A 22176-nucleotide genomic window follows, 5' to 3' on the forward strand; every position below is an offset into this window, starting at 1 on the left:
AGCCGAAATTCACAAAAAATTCACAAATCACAGTCCTGTTGAATATATAAAAAAAAAAAAAAAAAAAAAAGAGGTGCTTGGAAAACCCCACAAAGAAGACTAAAAAGAAAATTAACTTTTCAGAAGACTCACATAATGGCAATGTTTCTCAGATACCAGACATGAATCTGGAAGAATAAGAAAATAAAAAAGAAGAATTTTTGAGAGGACTGCAGTGTGATAACAAAAAAATTCAGGATATCCAGTCATCAACCACTGGACAAAGGCACTGTATCTTGTGGAAATGTGAAAGAGCAAAGCGTGTGACGGCTTCAAATTTCGGAAAAATATGTTGAATGAGAGAAACAACACCGCGCTCTAAGACAGTTCAATCTATTTTATACTCAACCTTCTCTGGAAACAAAGCAATAAAATTTATATGGAATTGAGAACAAACCTCATGCAGTCACTCAGCTGGAACAGGAGCTGGGCTTAGTCATAATTCCTTTAGTACTTTTCATTGACGAAAATATACAATTTCTAGCAGCATCTCCTGATGGGCTGATTGGTAGTGATGGCATCATTGAAATAAAATGCCCGGCAACTTCCTGAAACGGCAATTCTGGAGAGAAAAAAAAAATTTTGTGAACTGAAGGATGGAAAAATGTATCTCAAGATCGGGCATATGTACATGTACCAAATTCAGGGACAACTTCATATTACAGGTCGCCAATTCTGCCTTTTTGTCGTATGGACTCCAAAAGGAATGTTTTTTCAGAAAATCACAAAAGATGACCATTTCTTTAAAAGTTTAATGGAAGAAAAACTTATAGAGTTCTACATGAATTCATTACTGCCAGAGTTGGTGGGCCCGAGATACACCAGCAATCTTCCCATAAGAGAGAACCTAAGTAATTAATAGGCAGCAATTTTGTTCAGTATCTTCTGTGGACTATGTAAGAAGAACAATATTAAAAATTATATTATAAGTATATTTATAAATAACATACATACATACATATATATATATATATATATATATATATATATATATATATATATATATATATATATATATATATATATATATATATATATATATATATATATATAAGAATGAAACATAAACAATATGGAATTTCTTTCCATAACGGTGACACATTCATAAGTAGAGGGATTGTAATGGGTTGAAAGGATTTATGATATTTACAAACAACAACAAGTTTTTGAAGATGTTATCAAGCTCGCTGCTCAATCTTATATTTTATTTGTCAGAACCACACTAACGTGTCATGATGTAGTCCTTCAATGAACATATTTAGAAAACACGGTGGTTTAATTTCAACTTAAATATTGGGTTTTACAATGTACTTTTTATAGGACTAGTATTTATACAGGTAATATGCCAAGTGTCATTCTGATTGGGAAATGATGCTTAACAAGAAAACCAGTTTAAATGTGCTCGTGCATACAGTGAAACCTCTATTTAACAAATCTTAAGGGACCAAAATTTGTTGTGTTTGTTGTATAGGGTTTTGTTAAATGGAGGTTTCACTTGATATATTTCTAGTCATCATAAAGCTAGAACTGTCTTTCTGACTGTTTAATACGATAGGAATTAAACATGAAAAAGTACATAGAATACACTTGTTTAATGGCCAACCATTTGATGCTTGGAAATTATCAATTCCCATCCCCAGTGCTTCCTGGCGTGCCTTTTCTTGAAAAATCGGCCTAGAGACGTTGATGTTAGATGCCCTAGCCTCCATTAGCCAGTCAAAATGTATCTTGTCCAAATCACCATTTTTACATACTTTGACACGTTTTTGATTTGTTCCTACCAGAGAAGCGTTGTTTTCGATCTGTTCCCGGTTGGATAATATGGTCGAAAGTGTAGACGCCGGGATGTGGAAACGTTTAGCTATATCACTTTTTTTTCCACCTTCATCAACCGCATTTAAAATTTCTAATTTTATTTTAACGTCAATCTGTCGCCGCTTTTTAGGATTAGAATTCATTTTACAGTAGTACCGTGTTGATTTCCGTAACTACGTGTGGAAATAAATAAAAAAACAACAGTGAGAACTGAAAAAACGGAAATTGTACTACACCATAGTTAAAAATATTTGCGAGTGCGCATCTTTAACCATAGAAACGCAGAAGTAGCTCTCCATAATGCAGTTGTAATTCATCCAGCAAATCTTTGAAGAGTCGTCTTTGGAGAGGATGGGCCCGTATTTTGTTAACAATCTGCACAACTACTTTCATGGTTTCATTCATGTTCAAGAACTTTCCACACAGAGATTGGTGATGTATGATGCAATGATATGACAAAAATTTTGTAAAGCTTTTATCTCTTTGACACTGAGACAAGAAGCCATTATTTCAACCAATAAGGGCAGGTGCTCCATCAGTGGTAATGCTCACAAGCTTGTGAATTGGAATTTTGTCAGATATAAGAAACTGCTTCACTGCAAAAAAAAAATATCTTCACCTCTAGTATGGCCTTTCAAATGAATGAATCAGTTTCAAAAATTCTTCTTTGACTGACAACCACCAGCGCCCTTCAGCCCTTGGACCAAGGTATCGTCAAAGCATTGAAAGCAAAGTTCACCCACAGGCGCACACATTCCATGTTCACATGCTACGGTTAATTTTATTGTTGCGTTAATAGTATTTAATTTAATGGCATTTTATTTATTAAAACTAAATACACACAAATAATACCAGATATATTTGGTTCAAAAAGTAACAATATTTGTCTTCTGCATGCACAATCAAGTTGGGTTTTTCTTTTTTTGGTGTTTTTATGAATTTTTTGTATTGTTGTGTATGTTAAGTTATGTTATTTCATACAGGTAGAAAAACAATACAGATTTGAAATAACCGATTTAAAAAATTACAGTTTCCGGATTTAAATGAACAGTTTTACTACTTTATCTTATAGAAACATTTGGTTTTAGAATCAATGTTTTTTTTTTCCTTAAAACTTAGAAGAATTGTGAAATGTGTCTTTAGACAGGAAATTAAAAAATACTGTTTTTATAATATTTAATTAATATAAGACTCAGGATAAACTATTACCATAATATTTCATACATTATGTACTATATTAGTAAAACAAATGTTAATATAATGTTTTTACTTTAATATAAGCATATTAAAAACAAATTCAATAAGTAAAAATTTTTTTTCATCCAAAATAGTTTCGCCAAATTAAGCACCACATTAAATTTTACTTACCAAAATCATTTCTTATTTATAGGCCTGTGCAAATGTCAGTTTTTAGTTCAAATTGAATACGAATATAAAATTATTCGCAATATGAATATTGAATTTGAATAGTAATAATGAGAATTAGAATCCCGCTAAAATGCTTAAGTGAAATGTTGGTTAAGTCAGAATAAATAAATGGAAAATATTTGTTAAATTATTTAAATTAGTAAAGGTTTTTTTTTAATAATGCAGCTTGTCTAACTTAACCTAATTAACCAACCTTTCATTTCAGTTCCCTTTCACCTTATTTTCCTCAACCTGCTACTTACTCTACATATTAATCCAGAAAATTTTCGCCAACCACAAAATAGCGTGAAATCTTTTGCAATCTATTTTACAAAAAATGTGAATCTTTGTTTTAAATGATGTATTCCCACATGAGTGATGAATGAGCTAATATTTACATATATTAAACTTTAGTTATTCACGATTTTTCATTTACGGCAGCCAGGTATATTATATTTTACAACAGCAATATAATAAATGCAATTTTTGCTAATTTCATCTGGAATCTTAACCATTAGTTATTTTTCTTTTATATAGTTTTGATTCATGTGTATATGTATACACACACACACACACGTAGACGTGCAGATGTAGACCCGCAGACATGCAGAGACGCACACACAGACGTAGCAAGTAAGCTGCTACTGTATCACATTGTAACCATTAAGAATGTTTACATGTTGCTTATTATGGTTCCCCAGGTAGGAATTATATCATTCACTATTACTCAGAACACGGTTTCTCTTTGGTGCCTTACCCAGTTTAAATTGGAAGTTTCTAGCAATAATGCAGTATTGGGAAGCATAGAAAAGAGTAGTGTTTTAGCTGGACATCGGGCAAGACATCTCCTATGTGAGGGGCGGTCCCGATTTGATGACATAAATTTAACCAATCATAAAAATACCTTAACCAATTACCAGCCAATACGGGCGCATAGCAACAGCTGCCTGACATACTCTCATGGCTACAAACTCTCTGTCTGTCTCTAATTATTAACCAACTGCTTAAACTATTGCATCAGCTTATCTTCAGACAAAGAATCATGGCGAGATCAAAAAAAAATACAAAAGAATTAAAATTAAAACAAAACAACAAATACCATACTTGAATATGTTAAATCACATAAAAATATAAATTTACAACCAAACAGGTAAAAATAAGTTCTAGGAGCTTATTCACTATAAAGTAGACAAATTGTCAGAATAATTTTAAAAGCAGGAAACGATATAAATTTTGATTATAAAATATGTAGCAACCATAGGAGTACTTCTTGAAAAAAAGATTGAAAAATTGAACAAAAAAAAAATGAAAAGATGTTATTTAAATTATATCAGAAAAACTAATGTTTAGATATAATTAAACCATTTAATAAGTTGTTAGGGGATTACTGTATGTTGTTACATAGTAATGATTGTTTCAGGGACTATAGTTTTAAAAAAAACACCCAAGTTTTTTCAAAGTTATAAAGCAGCTTGTTTATAGTTTTTACTATAAATACTACTCAAGATTTGAATGGAATGTTTTATTTCATCGGTCTACTATCAAATGCCTTATTTTGCGACTCCTGATAGTTTCTAATAACATTATGGATTAACTTAATTTGTGTAGCTAAACACACACTATTTGTGTTGATTGTTTAGTTAAAGATTTTTTTATGTAATTCAATTGTGTGATTGTTTAATCTAAGCAAACTGTTGCTGGTTACAAATGGAATGTCTGTTGTGCTGCAGGAGTCCATCGCAAGTCGGGTCGATCCGTGGCCATCAAGGTGATAGACAAGCAGCGCTTCCCGACGAAGCAGGAGGCCCAGCTGAAGAACGAGGTGGCGATACTTCAGAACCTGTCGCACCCGGGCGTCGTGAACCTGGAGCGCATGTTCGAGACGCCGGAGAGGATCTTCGTGATCATGGAGAAGCTGAAGGGAGACATGCTGGAGATGATCCTGTCCAGCGAGCGGGGTCGCCTCACGGAGCGCATCACCAAGTTCCTCATCACGCAGGTGGGTGTTGCAGCTCCAGGAAAATGCTATAGACCATGGCTGATTCCTCTACCAAAATTGCTGTTCTGTGTTGTACAATCAACAAGAAGTTAAGCCCAAATAAACTTAGGGTACGGAAAAAAATAAATACTGCTACGGAACTGACACACAGCCTTTAAATCAACATTAAATCATTCACATTCCTCTTACCTAAGTTGTATGATTTTGAAACTTCACTTGAGAGAGTGATTGGCATCAATAAGTAAACTGTGAGAAGAATGGTACGGCTCGCTGGCCACCTCTGAGGTTTGTCAGGTATGCGGCGAGGTCTGATATTAGACATCTGCGAATTGTGATTTTTTAGTTCGAATCGAATTCGAATCGAATTTTAAAAAAATTCACGAGTTTCGAATTTTTTTCAAATCGAATTTGAGATTGAGAATAATTATTATTAAAATAACATAGATCATTAAAAAATTTTTAACATAAGCCTATCACCTTTGAAAAACTTGTAAGTACCCTATCAATAATTTAAATGTCCGTTATTCTCTGAAAATCATACTAATTACTGTATTTTGTAAATTTACATACTGGCAATCATTAGTGTGTTTGAACGTTTGACAGTTTTATTTGGTTATTTTAAAAAGTGGAACATGGCTACACACATTATTTACAGTAAAACTTAGGGCGCGGTTACACGGGACCCTGAACTACTTCAGGTGAACATGTTTTAAGTAAACACGTTTACAAACGCGAAAGTGTACGGTTACACGGTAGTTGCTGAAAAGTGTGTTCAGCTCTAAAACCGATTTTATACTGTCAACGAATGACTGTTGTTGATCTCTATTTTGTATCCAGAAAACGCGTGATTTTCTCACTTGTTTATACAGTATTATAAGCAGAAATGGAATGTGTTTTCATATTGCTCAATATTTTTTTTATAAATCGGGAATTCAAACAACATGCACAGTAAAAATTCTTAAACTTATTTTTGATTATTTTTTGAGCGAGAGTACGTATCTCAGTTTTAAGAAAATTAAGGTCAGGATCAATTAAAAAAATTATATATATAATTACCTGTTGATTTTTTTTATTGCATTCTGTAAAATATTACTCAAACTTGTGCCAGGAACACTTTCCATCTTGAATTTCTGCAGAGGACTTTTTAATGTTTATATTCTAAACAGCCAATCAGAGGCTAATGTAGAAGATATGTCAATCTGAACTACTTTGCCAACCTGTTTAAGTTTAGGGATGGGAAATATAGTTCTTTGGAAAGAACTAGTTCATTCGGAACTAGTCACTTCAAAGACTAGTTCTTTAGGAACCGTTCTATTGAACTACATCGGTCGCGGACTGTATCGCGGTTTCCAATGTTTAAACAAAATATTCCATACATGACACTAACACAATCGTTACAGACTTTTTGTTTTATGGGCATTTCTTTTTCTATAAATAAAAGAGGCACACAGTAATCCGATGCTTGTAAACAATATCTCCCATTACAAATGAGCGACTATCATATTGTTTTTCTTTCACACACTTCTTACATTTTTGAATGTGTATTAATTTATTTTCTGCGAGTAAAGTGCTTATTTTCACATGTGTACAAAACAAAATAATGGTATAGTGTTTTCTCATCTGTGACAACCTAAGCTGATTTTTTTCGTATTAGGTTAGTTTTACAGTAAACTCTCGCCAGTCCGTGGCCCGAGAATCCGAAGTTCTCAGAAATCCGGGGTATTTCCGAAGTGACATGATCGTTATTGTTTAGATGTATGTATCACTATTCTCAGTGGATGATAAGAGCGACGCTCACTGATATTTATAGCGCGGTAAAAGGCTCTGAACTGGCGCGCAGTCATCTCGTTCCCGTCAGATAACTGTGAAATTTGAGCGGTGACCGTAACATTATATGGCGGGAAAATAAAGATAAAGGTGTAATGCCTTTTCCTCTGGTGCTTTCAAGAAATTTTTTAACGGTTTTTTACACCTAAAACTTCAAAACCATGCCTTTTAGCCATTTTAACTCCTCTTAATCCGATATAAAAAAAAACAGTTGGGCATTAGCAAATTCTTAAATGCTTTTCGTAAACAGACTCCAGTCGGATATTTAGAGTAGGTTGGAAATCGCGTAGGTTTTCCTGAAGCTCTGGGCACCGTGTGTCAGTGTGTGAAACATGTTGCCAGTGACAAGTTTCCTAGCTGTGCGCGGCACACGACTGTAGTTGTCATGCGTCACACGCCGGGAATGCTGGCTGGAGGGAAGGTGAGTATAGTTCATTTGCGGTAAAAATAAATACTCTAACCGCCCTGCTAAATTTTTCCATTAAAGAAATTTTGAAGTTTCAGAGATTTTCCAGCAGAAATAATGTTCTGTAACTAACAAACAAATTGTATCAAAAAATTAACGGTAAATGGCTGCCGTGGGGGGCCTTAAAAAAATGTTCATTTTACCGGGAATGGACTATACAACCTGGCTTTCGTCGCATGCAGTGTGGAGTAGGGGAGGAAGGATGTTGACAGTTTCACACGCAGAAAATGGCTAGAGGGCTGGAGAGAGGGAGAGAGATGGTTTGTTGTCTGGGAGGGAGAGGTAAGCCGTATGACGTCATGCATCCGCTGCCTTTGCAGCCGCCAGCCTGTCTAGACGAGATTCTCGCACTCCCACTTACGTCGCACAAGCTACTGCTGCCGTGTTTTTAAACGGACTGTCCAATTTTTTTTCTCTTCTTATACGAACATTAGTAAGTGCACTATAAACCAACACAAAATATATGCTGCATGTTAAATAATAGCTTTGTATAAGCTTTTATTGTGAGTTTTACCATTTTTTCCCCGATTATTTTTGTTTTGTGCCAAAATTTCAGATTTTTTGATGGTTCTAGTGTACAATTAACAAATGATTTTTTTTTTATTTCTCCCGTTTCTCTTTAGTTTAACTGGACTGGCCGTGTGTCTGTGAGGGAGTGGCCTTGAGTCTCTTGCCAGCTACGTATCGCTTCTCTCAACCGCCCCTCCTAAATTCACTTCCCCTTATCAAGGGGCTTCCCGTTTCAGCGCACGCCACATTGCTACGCCTAGCTCTTTCACATCAAAGTGCGACTTCGGGTGCCATTAATTTAATTTAAGATGACTTTAAATTACTTTTTACACAATTTACTACCAACTTGAACAAATGGGTGTGTTAAATTTAATCAGGCCAGGCTGTAAATTTTCAGGAAAAAAAATTTCTCGGGTGCTTCATTTACTATGAATGGACTATACTGGTATTGCTTACGTACCATTCTGTTAACTTCTCAAGTGTCTTGTTTATTATGACGTCCTGTGGTAGTATTACATGTTCATTGACTACCATCTTATCTTTTAGAATTTTTTTTTGTATTTTAATGAAAATTTTTCAAAAATCCGAAGTTTTCAAAAATCCGAAGGTCATAAATCCCCGACACCCACGGATTTGCGAGAGTTTACTGTATTATGTTTCTTTAAATTTTAGTGTAGTTTTGTAATGTGTGGTCTATGTGTTATTAAAGTTTAATTTCAGATTGTATAGGCTATCTGAAATTTAACGTAAATACACTTATTTACGTGACACGTTTTTTAATGCCAATATGTAATGTAAATGTCTAAAGAATATTAAATAAAAATTTAGAGTTCACGATCGTCAAACGATACATCATTACGCAAGAAAGAACGAAACGAAAATAATGACCGACAGCCTAACTTACTGTGTGAACTATCTATGTCTTTGAACTAGCTAGTTCAGTGTGTATATGTACTCCCTTTCTCTTCGGTCTTCATAGTTCAGATGAGTACTTGGAACGTCTCTGCTTGGAACTGACAAAGCGATGGGGAAATAACGGTAAGGGGGGGAGATGAGACAAAATAAAGAACAAACGTAAGAGAGGGAAGAAAGCAAGAAAGAAAGACGTGGCATATTGGGTGACAGTGGTTGGCTGGGGGGGGGGGGGGGGGGGGTGAGGTGTAATCTTTCGCGCATGCGCAGTAAGGACCAAACAGAGTGGGAGAAGAGAAACACGCAAAGAACAAAAGAACGATTGTTTTTGGTAACAGCGAACTAGTCACCTAGGGATATTTCGCGCATGCCCAGTAAGGACCAAACAGAGTAGGAGAAGAGAAACACGCAAAGAACGAAAGAACGATTGTTTTTGGTAACAGCGAACTAGTCACCTAGTTCGCTCGTCAGAACAGTTCCAAATGAACTGGTAGTTCGCGAACTACCCATCCCTATTTAAGTTAAATGGGAAATGGCCTCGAACGAAACATGTTCAGACTGTGTGTAACCGCACTCAACAGCTGAACATGTTCACCTGAAGTAGTTCAGACTCCCGTGTAACCGCGTCCTTATTTTCACTTTTCATGGGGTCAAAGTAAAAAAAAAATTAAAAAGCGGGAAAGTGTAAATAAAGGGAATACCATAAAAAGTATCACAGGTTACCATATTTAGCATGTTTGACTTTCAAGGATAAAAATATTAATAAAAATATCAGCATAAGGAAGTTGTACAAAAGAAAAATAACAAATTACCTACCGTTTTTATCGCTTAAGCATCGCTCATTTTATTCTAAAATCAAGTTTGAAAATTAGGGGCGAGACCGTTGGTGCTACTATTTTGCAAAAAAAAAAAAAAAAAAAAAAAAAAAAAAAAAAAAAAAAAAAAAAAAAAAAAACACCCTATTTATGGAAAGGACGTTTATTTAAAAAGTAGACTTTGCGAAAGCACGCCAAATAATTTAAATTAATGAGTGATGCAATAAAACCATTTTATTCAACGTAAAAAAAATAAACCCTTAACAAGAACGTAATTTGTAACTAAATGCATAACGATCGTGCGGGTTAACTCTGTTGCTGACAGAGCGCGCGCTTGCATGCAGTCTGCGAGCTATCGATATCAATCTTCGACTACGTGCGCGCGATATATACGGTAATACAGGAATCAACACAACCAAACTGGCGCTGCTTACGTTTTTATAAGCGGTATAAAGCGACTCCCGAGACGTTAAAGATGAAGTTTATAACTTTTAAAAACGTCTTTAAAACACGATTTACAATCAGATTACTTTTAATAGGATTAATTAAGTTAGTAAGCAGTTTTATCAGAACGAACGGCGTAAACTGCGTAAAGCAAATAGGCGCGTTGTAAACAACTGGAATTTATTACATTACATCAAATGAGGTTAAAACGGGACAGAAATAAAAAGGTTCAAATAACGGGAAAACGTAAATAACGGTATCTTAAATAAGGGGTTTCGCTGTATAATTTTTGAAAGTGGATGTGATCGTCCATTTACGTTTCTTTAAAACTTGAGGGGGAGGGGGGATGTCTTATATTAGTGTATCCCGGCCAGATTTTGCAAGTTGAATTATTGTAAAATGAATTCGATTCGAATTTACGAATCGAATATCAAAAAGTTCGAACTCGAATTCGGAAATTTCGAATATTCGCAGAACCCTATCTGATATGCAGCATAGCACTTACCACAACTACATACATGCTCTGCTGGGGTAATGTTCCAGATCCTGGTTGCCTTGAAGCACTTGCACAACAAGAACATAGTTCACTGCGACCTGAAGCCAGAGAACGTGCTGCTCAGCAGCGACTCTGACTTCCCTCAGGTGAAGCTCTGTGACTTTGGGTTCGCTCGCATCATTGGAGAGAAGTCGTTCAGGCGGTCTGTGGTCGGAACTCCTGCTTACCTGGGTGAGCTGGTCAACTGCACGTGATGTTATGGTTTCTATCCTTAGCAATGAGTGGCCTGTTTTATGTATTGTACTTAATAATAAACCATTTGTGCCTCTTAAAAACTCTAGTGATCATAATTTATGGAAATAAACCCAGCTAATATCATAATAAAACATTTCATTAATTTTTAGAAGATGTGAATCTTTTTTTTAATACCTATATTTCATAGACAAACATGATATGAGTGTTTAAAAACAATTATAGGCATACAAATTTATGGAAAATATAATTAATATTTGTAACAATCATTTTGTTACAGGTGGTTTATGTAACCTTTAACAATCTTCCTTCCCTCTCAGACTAATATGTGTATGCCGCTTGTAAGTATACTACCCGCCGAACACGGCATCTTCTGTCTTTGTTTGTTTTCTCTCTACTGAGTGTGTGGGCTTCATTTGTATGCTCCACGTCAGCCCGGTGGCCGGAATGCGCCGACCACCTGACACCCAAGCTCTTCCGAATGAGGTTTTGGAAGATTATTCTCAGCTGTTCTGGAAGGCAAAGTTTGTTGGGCTTGGGCGAGTATGTAGCTAGTGCGCTGTCGTCTAGACTATAGAAACAGTCCAGCAGTCTACCACCGAAGAAGACCAACAGCCATGACTACGCTGCCCTGCTGCCGCCCGCAAGGAGGTTGTCATACTGCCCAGGTGCAACTCCAGCCGATGCCAGGACTTGGCCTCCATGGCAGTAAGTTCAGCCAGACTTAGCATCTGTTGAGGAGAACCAGACACAGATAGTCGTCAAGACAAATATAACTCGACAAGGAAGAAGTACACACTTGCTGTCATAGTTAACTTGCTGAGCGAGTAAAACCTGGAAACTCACTCAGTGGAATCTGAAGGGTTTAGTACTATAGAAAAGCTGAAGGTATGCCAAAGTACTTACTGGTAAAGGTCACATATTCTACTTGCTGGTCGAATAAGTGACAAGCAAATAGAGGGCGAGCCAATTCACGGCACAGCGAGCAACAGTGACCCAAGTACCTGTGAGTTAGGAATTCATGAACTCTGACAGCCTAGACAAGTGTTGTTATAGCCGAATAATAAACAAGGAATTAGACTTTTGTGTTCGTACTCATCGGCAAATCACTTGAAGGCGAAGGAAGCGAACACGGAATGGAAGGTCTGTGACTGACATAAACTTTGGCGGTGTTCGAAGGAAAGTGTTTGAATAACTGAACGCCAGTTTCTAGTGGACAGGGTGTCTACAGGTCACAAAAGTCACGTAAGTAACGAAAAAGTGATGAAACTTTCACGTAGGTCACGAAAGTACCGAAAAAGTACCGATATACATTTTAATGACCCGAAAAAAATAGTTTTTACAAAAAAATTAAGCTGTATACACCGTGCGGTTTGTCTACATATGCAACAACCCTTCATTTTATCGATATGCGGAACTGGACAACGCATCGAGAGATCGATACAAAAATCAAAGATATAATCTATAGGGAAGCGTCTGTCTACAGCAAATAATGGAAATAAAATGGCAGTGTTGATGTTTATAATTTTTCTTTTGGTGTTTAATATTAGTACAGTTGTTTGTTGTTGTCTTTGTTCCAAACATTATCACGCATACGAGATATCTTGTGCAGTGGGCGAATTCGTCAAAACATCCGTGTGAATCGGCAGGGAATAAATATGACCTATTTTTCAGCAGCAGTATTAGGGTTATATGCGTTGTTGTAAGTTATAGCGCCAAAGTGTTAAAATATGAAATAATGTTTGTTTTGTCTAAAGTAGAAAAAGTAGTGGAAGAAATTAAATATTTTTAAAGTAAGTAATTTACTTGTGTTATTCCAGGATTCCAGCATTAAGTAAAAGAAAATTAACGGAACTAAAGTAGTAAATTGCGCGTCTTTTCTTTCTGGTAAACATTATCTGATTAGTTCAGCATAAGTGTTTCGGTGCGTTACGTTGAAAGTGTTCTTGGTTTTGTATCAAGGCTTAAACATTTTTTATACAACTCGGTCTTGCCAATAGTGCTGTGATGTATAGGCTAGCTAGTTAACATCTAACGTGCATTGCAGACTGTGGGAGTGACAAAAATGTCTCTTATTGTTTAAGAATAATTTCTGTGGTAGTGTTTTAAAATAAAATGCCCGGGAAAAGCAGTTTCCAGGAGCAGTGGTACAGTTTGCCATGTGCTGCCGAAGGAAAGTGGACGTTGTGGCTGAGGCCTGTTGAAAATTCACAGAGCAAGGCACTGTGTACACTATGTAATAGTGAATTTTATATTGCTCATGGTTAGGGATGGTGATTTTTCGTTTTCGCGAAATAGATGCGAAAATATGCTAAATTATATTTTTTCCGCTATAAAATGCGAAATCTAGACTATTCCGAGATAAATGCGAAATCAAGGTGAAAAAACGTAGATTCGTCTTCACTCTACACAATTTATTTACCGATTGTATTTCGTTTCAGTTCAGTATCAAAAGAAACCATCATTTTATGGCGTATTCAGCACAAGTATCTTATTGTCACGTCATTCACAACACTATTGTTCGTAAATATTGAATGAAAAATGGCCATTCGTGCCTCGCGATTGTAAACAAAGCAAAGAACAACTAGCTGGAAGAGTGTCCGTCATCTTGCAGAGTACAAGATTTTAGGCCACCATATTGCGACATCTCTGCTTCGCCGCGCCCATTTTCTGTCTTGTGTTTCACGTGAAAGCCGCGTTCTTGTGTAGTCTGTGGAAGGTGGTGTGTTTACAAATACGTGCACACTCGTGAATGTGTTGTATACTGTTATTTCTCGTGGTAAAAATGGGACGAAACGTAATTTCCATTCGCAATCGCATAAATGAATACAAAAATGAACAGTTCTACGAAAGTGATACAAATATTTTAATGTGCAATTTATGTAATCGCCGTCTGGAGTGGAAAAAGATGTACTTGAAAAGCACATTAAATCTGAGAGACGTCAGGCTGCAAAAAAAAGATTCACCGAGAAATTGGATGAAGAAAAAAAGTCGGTAAAACGGTAAGCAACGGTTTCTGGCATGATCGAAAACCAAAAGAAGGCGAAAATTGAAACGAGTTTCAATAACATTATTTGTGCACTCTACTCTACATCAACTATGGCCATGAACACTGCTAAAAAATATTTATTGTAATTTTAAGTATTCAATTTATTGCACTCATAAGTGCTAAAAAGTTGTTTGGAAACCTGCCAAGATAGGCTATCTTTGTAGTTGTGTTAGATCTATATTTCTGTGGTTGTTAATAATTAATATGTGTATTATTTAACGCTTTTTAAAAATATACTTTTCTTCAGTATTGTAAAATGAGAGAATTGGCTAAATCTTGTTTTTAAAAATGCTACAAAATGCTAAATTTCAAATTCAAAATGCTAAATGTTATTATTTTAAATGCTATAAATCACCATCTCTACTCATGGTGGTGTTTATTGCGTGAAAACACATGAAAAGGGAAAGCGTCATGCTAAGTGGGTTTCTGTCTTGTCCACAGGAAAACAAACTTCACTAACATTTTTTGGAAATATCAGTAGGCCTACTTCAAGCTCATATGCAGGTGATTCAGTCCCTTGTTCCAGCTCACCTTCAGTGTCTGTTATTGAACCACAGAATGCTTACACTGACTCTACTAATAAAAACAGTAATAGTAACAATACACCCAGTAGCTTGGTAAGTACATCAAATATAAGCGAATTTGTTCTGAAGGAAAATGTAACCAGGGCAGAAATAATTTGGACATTAAATAAAGCAGTTACACATACTTCATCACGCAGTTCAGGTTCCAGTTCAGATTTATTTCCGCATATGTTTCCGGACAGTGCCATTGCGAAGAAATTTCAGATGCAGAAAGACAAGGTCTCGTATGGCGTGACGTATGGTCTTGGGCCATACTTTCAAAATGAATTGATTGAAGAAGTCAAGTATGTGCCATTCTTTACTGTTTCTTTTGATGAAAGCCTAAACAAGATCAGCCAAAAGGGTCAGATGGATATAGTTGTTCGGTACTGGAATGATGACTCAAGCTCAGTTGCCACAAGGTACCTCACTTCAGCTTTTTTGGAACAAGCAACTGCTAAACATTTAGTCGATGATTTGACGACTACTATGTCAAATTTAGGCCTGCCAGTGAATCACATAATGCAAATTTCTGCAGATGGTCCCAACGTAAATTTGAAGTTTTTACGTGATTTACGAGATTTCCATAACAACATACTAGACGAAAATGAAGGCAAAATATTTGACACTGGAACATGCTCATTGCATATAGTTCAAGGTGCATACAAGACTGCACACAATGTGGTTGACTGGCATGTTCATGAGTTTTTGAGGGCATTATTTTATCTCTTCAAAGACTTCCCATCTAGACGAGCAGACTATATTCAGAAAACAGCTTCTGAAGTTTTCCCACTGAAATTCTGTCATATTAGGTGGGTGGAAAATTCAAGAGTTCTAAAAAGAGCTATTGAAATGTTTCCATCTCTTTTGAAGTATGTAAGCTTGACAGAGAAAAATCCACCTAGTTCGCAAAACTTCACAAAAGTGAAAGAAGCCCTGGCAGACAAGTTGCTTCTAGCAAAACTAGAGTTTCTTTTGTCTGTTTCATTACAGTTGGAGCCTTTTATGATTAAATTCCAGTCAAATTATCCACTGTTTTCGTTGCTGTATCAAGATACTCTTTGTCTTTTGATGGGTATTGGTACCAGATTTTTGAAGAAGTCTGTGGTAGAAGGTATAACGTCAGGTATGTCAATGCATATGATGCAAGTTTACTTTTGGTGCCAAAGCTGCATGCAAAGACATAAAAAAGGCAGAAGTACTAACTTTCAGAAATGAAGACAAATGTTACTTTCAACATCTCTTTTCAAAGCTGGCTGCAAAGTGTCCCCTTAGAAGTAAAGCTGTAAAAGGAGCATCTTGTTTATCTCCTGACATTATGAAAAGTAGTGTGTTAAGAAACAGTCACATCACCACTGCTTTGGAGGTATTCGTATCAAGTAGACACATGGCACCACACGTAGTTGACTGCGTAAAGCGAGATTACCTACTGTTATGTGAAAATGATGCTGTAATAGAAGCTGTCAATAAATTTGACTGTAAGTCTCAAAAATTGGATGCTTTTTTTGTCAATATGATTTGTTTGACTAAAATTGACAACACAAACTTGTTAAAATTTTTCCAGAAATTTCTTGTAATGTTTCACAGCAATGCTGCAGTGGAGAGAGGTTTTTCTATAAATAGAGTGTCTGGTTGAAAACCTAAAAGAAGCCTCACTTACAGCACAGAGATGCGTTTGTGATGCCATACATTCGGCAGGAGGTGTTAAAAACATTGCTGTGACCAAAAATATGATTCTTTCTATGAGAAATGCATCTGCGAAGAGACAAGAAGCTTTGAGAGAGAAGAGCTTAAAGAAAGACGAAACTGCAAAAGCAAAGAAGAATGCCTTATCAGAAATTAAAGAGCTCCAAGCCATCAAATTTAGAATACTGGAACAACATAAGGAAGAGGTGAAAATTTTTGAAGAGAAAATACAGGCTTTAAAAAACAGGCTTAAAACACTTCTCTCATCTAAATACATAAGTTATCAAATTTTATCTATTAAATATTGGATCGACTGTGAAACGTAGTTCCAAGCATCCCTATGTTTAACAGATATTTCATTTTACTGTGCAAATTATTTAAGGGTTTCATCATTGTTTTTTAAACTATTTTGAGTATTTGTTAAACATAGTGTACATTGACTTTGTTTACTGATTGTGTTAATTATATAACTAAATATAGACTGGAATAGTTTCAACCTGCAATTGAAAATACCAAGTTTAATAAGGTAAGACAAATTTTATTTAACCCATAAATTTATGCATAAATACTAAAAATGTTCTACTTATAAGTTTATATATATAAATCTTAAGTAAAATGTATTTTTGATGCATTTTAAACCCAAAAAGTTACACAAAATATTTTGCTAAAGGGTCCCTTAAAGGTCCCCAAAATGTCACTAAAATAATTTCCTCAGAGTCTGTAAACACCCTGGTGGAGGTCATCACCCAGGGCTTCATGGTGTGTCCCGAGTCATCTCATTTGGAATTCTTGTTATCGAAATCCAGACATCCATCGAGGAGGAAAGGAGGGTGGATGTTGGCCACCGAGTTCTTCAGTGACTACATCTTGGTGCACTTCACTGTAGGAGAAATTGGTGCATTATATCAAGCGATTGCGGCAACAGTAAACACCCAAGTACAGTGGGGGTTATCCATACTATTATAAAACTGTATCTGTCTGATGTCTATTTGTTTGTTCGAGCACAACGCAAAAACTACGGGACCGATTTTGATTAACTTTTTTGTGTTTAAAAGCTTACTACTTGACTTAAAAACTGGTATATATTTTACCTTCCTATGATGAAAACCACATTACATAAAATCCACATTTTTGCATAGAAAATTCCTATCCTTCTCCTTGGCAATACCCGTCCACATAGTGAAGCTCATGGCCGCTAGCAAACTAACGGTGCTAATAACAGTTTAATTTTGAATTTTCTCTCTAGATGGCATTGCCTGTAATTTGAAAAGCATTATCGCTTCGGGTGTCCATCACGTCTTTGTTTGTTCGAGCATCATGCAGGAATTACTGGGCCGGTTTGTATGAAACATTTTGTGTTTAAAGCTTATGATTAGACTTAAAAAAAATTGTACGTATTTTCTCACTCTAGAACACGAGAGCAGCTTAAAAGAAATAAAATGATTAGGTTGTGTTGAAACAAACGTGGCATCAAATATATTTAAAATTTTAGGTTTTACAAAGAGTTACGAAAGAGGTAATATATTTTTAACACACTTTTATTAGCTTCACTTGTAAATAACTATGTAACCAAATCTTGATAGTAGATTATAACATACTTCTGTTGTATCAATTTGAAAATTTGCGCATATATGTAATCTTGATGACAATACACCTATCCCTCACTTAGCACAACTAATTCGTTCCTGAAATGCTCGTGTTATTCGAAAGCATTATTCTGAAGCATTAGTTTCCATAAATAGTTAGGCTAATTTATTTAATGTGTTCCAAAATTGTGTTGGAAAATATACTTTACGTAATATAAATGCATTGAATAAATTCAACTATAAATATTGTCACGCCATTTATCTTAATATGCCTCCCATCGCACTTTGTATGACAAATACAACACCGCGTAACGGGAGATACGTGTTTATGTACTTTATCGTCAGTCGGCTGGCTGACTTGCCCGCCCGGGCGTGACCTACAACTCATGTTGCTAACCTTTCCAAACCATCCTTTACTGACTGTGAAACCAATATTACTGTCCGGATAATTACATTTTAATTTTTGAAAAATTTAAGTGCTTATCCGCGTATCACCACCTGGTTCACACCAATCCTATCAGGCCTATGATTATTTTTTTCGTTGCAACATTCATTTAACAACCTTTTCCATGTGAATCATCTGTTCATTTTCGTTCCAGTATCTAATGTCAAATATATTCCCGCTAGTACAGCCAACAGCATCAGACTTATATAAACTTTTGGTAAGAGTCCGTATTTCGTAAGATTGTGTGCACAGTTGACTTGCTTAAAACTAAAGAGTGACCAACATAAGCGTGGCCTTCATAACAATCTGCATGCCGTAATACTTCTAGTTTTGTCTCAAATACTTAAACACGATGCATTTGAGTGATCAAGCACGTACAGTTACCGGCAGCTGAATGGGCAGACATTGCTTTTGTTTGAGTGAATTCCCTGCCACTGGCTAGACTGAGTTTAAGGCCCGGTTTGTGGCCAGGCGACAACGGTACGGCACAACGGCATACGCGCAGACATAAAAACATTTGGTCCTTTACACTCCATAGCCACAATTTAACTTGCCATAGCTGATGTTTGTACAACAGCCAATAGCGTAGACAGACCTGCGCCCATCTCTTCTCCCCTTGTTTGGCTAACTGTATCCTACGGCACATCTGTAGTTTACAGAAGTTGAAACAGACTTGGTGGCGTTGTGCTCGACTTTTTTTTTTGCATGCTGAGATTTCATGCTAACTGAAATTTACAGACGTGCTATTCAAGACCGGGGCAGTAAAATTCACATTGCACTAAATGAATCTGCACAATCTGAAGACGTGCTAAGTGAGGGATAGGCGTACAATAATTTTATGACGTTAACCTTAAGGCAATAAACCGCTACTTTCAAACTATGGGCAAGAAACCACTTCTTTCAAGCTATGTGCAATAACCATGCTTTTTGTGTATCCATGAGGCCAGGGCATGGTGGGAAATTTACCGGTGGTCAACTGCTAACCCCCCTCCCCGCAAAACCCCAACATCCCTAACAGAGGTCAACACCCAAAATTTTGAAAATTTCAAAAATAGTTTTTGTTTCGATTTTGAGTATTTCTGATCCAAGAGGCTGGGGCATGGTGTAAAATGTGCCAGAGGTTTGATTTCCCCCCCCCCCCCCCTCTTCTCCTTTTTCCACAATAGGTGTTTATTTGCCCCAGATTTTTAAAAAGTCCGGAAAATTGAAGTATATTGATTTTGATGTGCTTCCTAGGTCTTTGGGCACCATCGGACCCCTCAGGTGACACCTTGGTTGCAGGGAGGGAGGGGGTTTTCAATTGCCCCTGAAATTTTTGGGACATTGAAAATGGATTTTGTGGTGAATTTCGCACCAATTCATAACCCATCTCATCTCTTCTCATGCATTCTCCCTCGGGTATGGCAGCCGGCTCCTATGAGTGTCAGCCCTGTTCCATCCATGTAGACCTGCCTCAGGCGGGACTTTTTACAAAATTTCATTTTTCAACCTTATATAGTTTTGTTTAGGAATGAAATCTTAAAAATATCTGATATTCTATGCTATTTTTGTTAGTTAAAAGTATTGGAATTATTCACAAAAATGTCTGACAGTGGTGCAATATCAGCATTATCCTGAAGTTGCCATGAGCAAAGCCGCGGATTATAAGCTAGTTTACAGTAATTATTTTCAGTCGTCACTCTGAAGACATATTGTGCAAACTGCCTAGTTTGCCAATTAGCATTTCCAACTTTTAAATAATCAATAGTAATAAAGTTACTTAAGAGACATTTAAATATTTTTGAAACTACAATCATTTTTACCTAAAGTGAAATATTTTTGTAGTTTAGTGAAACACTTAACTACTTGAATATTTATTGTGATTTTAATTTGCATATTGAAACTGCCGGTAGCAGAAACATATAAAGTATATTGTGTAATAATTTTTTGTAAAAGCAATATAATGTGTGATAGAATAACAGGCAATGATTCTTTGTGTTTAACCACTGCAATTGTAATCAAGCCAGGGCTAATATGTATGAACATTAATTTAAAATTTTAAATTGTTTTTAACAGTTGCCGGTCTATGAGAGCGAGCTACTCGCCAGTCGTGAAGGGAAGGGAATAACAAGAGATCATGTGCAATTATTGGGTTACATTTCTGTTTGTTTTTTCTGACTTGGACTTTAAAAATAAAATTATTTCTGCTTGGACACATTCGTTCCTTAATCAAAAATATCCTTATTGTTGTTCCTTCCGAGGTGCAACAATTTTAAGCTAAACATTTTTTTTGCTATTGTCAGTTTTTATCAAAATTTATTTAGGCCTGTTTAAAAATATATATATATATATTTCCACCAATCTACAATATTTATAGAGTAATTAAGACTGTATATTACAAATCACAAACAAAACAGGACTTCTCATATTTGCCAAAAGGAAATATAATCATAGTAACTACCTAACATTCTGCAAGTGTTGACTGGTTGTTGGAAGAAAATGTCAAGTTTAGGTGTTAAATTAAACGTATAATTTTTTTAATTTTAGTATTCATACATGTTCGTAATGAAATTGTACTCCAAATGAGATATTTAACTTCTTGTTGTGTATGTTTATATTTATATTCTTGTCTCCAAAAGAAAGTTTGAGCACTAGTAACACTTTGGGAAAGTATTTAGCAATAAAAATACACAAAGACCATTTTCAGTGGCATTTTAGGGAAAGTCAAAGGATTTCTTATCAAGTAGGATGTAAATAACAGTTTGACATTTTGACACCAAAACCATAAAGGAAAAAGTAGGTTTCTGCGAATACTTTTTTTTTTCATTTGTATTGAATATCACAATATTCACGAATATCAAATATTTTTTTAACAAAATTTGTAAACAGTGAATTTTTTTTCTAGAGAGGAATATATGTGGAACTATAACAAAACAGTATAAATAGTGGGGAAAAAAAAAAAAAAAAACTGGCAATATATTTTCTGAAACCAGTAAAATTTTAAGGTTGAAAAGTTTTTTTACATAACTAATTATATAAAATAGAGTATAATTTATAATTTTAAATCATAATCACTGATTTATTAAACATAAAAATATTATTCTATGAATAATGTTACAGAAAACAAATCTAATTTTTCTAATAAATCATCTTAGCATCATCATATGTGCTTTTTTTGTGTGTGTGTGTGTGTGTGTGTGTGAATGAGTCCCACATGGTGTAATGACATGTATTGGTAACAAAAATTAATTTTTACACATACACAAGAGAGAGACACAAATGAGAGACTGAGACAGACTCACCCACAATTTGAAATGTCGAAATGAATATCAAATTATTTTGTCAAAATGAATATCAAATTATTTATGAATATCAAATTCCAAATTATTCAGGAATAACGAACATTTTTCAGTACTTGTAGACCCTAGTAATAACTTACAATGGAATGACACTGTAGCAAAAGTGCTAGTTGATGGTAAGTGAAAGGTTAAGGGTAAATGTAGAACATAACTGCATTTTGTGCAGCAAATTTTAACTGTGGCTTAACGAGAGGTTGGCATGATTATTGTTACTATATTCATTGTTAACCACTGCTGCTTTAGTTTATAATATTTTATTCCTAAGTTTTTTTTTAAATATTGTGACATAATATTTGTTTAGTATCACCTCTTAAGTACATAAAATTGCTGTGGGCTAGCAAAAATGTTTTTAACAATTTTCATCGCAATTGCTTTTATTTTATTGCTGGGATTTATATGGATTATACATAATTCTATTCTTTTATTTCATAAGTTTTGTTGCTAATAAACTGCAAAGTGGATAATTAATCTGTGGGTAGTCAAGAGTTGACTATATATTTTACATAAAAATTTTAATTATGTGTGTG

The 22176-nt window shown here is 35.4% G+C and overlaps 1 protein-coding gene across 2 annotated transcripts in view; it reads left to right on the forward strand.

Annotated features, from left to right (window-relative positions):
• The window catches only part of LOC134531150 (serine/threonine-protein kinase D1), a 157764-nt gene that overhangs the window by 107933 nt on the left and 27655 nt on the right, over positions 1 to 22176 (forward strand). For both annotated transcript variants that reach the window (XM_063366769.1, XM_063366770.1), the window contains exons 13-14: positions 4992 to 5260; positions 10778 to 10961. In XM_063366769.1, the coding sequence (XP_063222839.1) occupies positions 4992 to 5260; positions 10778 to 10961 (453 nt within the window). The remainder of the gene's footprint in view (positions 1 to 4991; positions 5261 to 10777; positions 10962 to 22176) is intronic.

Source organism: Bacillus rossius, chromosome 3, assembly GCF_032445375.1.
Source record: "Bacillus rossius redtenbacheri isolate Brsri chromosome 3, Brsri_v3, whole genome shotgun sequence".
Lineage (NCBI taxonomy): Eukaryota > Metazoa > Arthropoda > Insecta > Phasmatodea > Bacillidae > Bacillus > Bacillus rossius.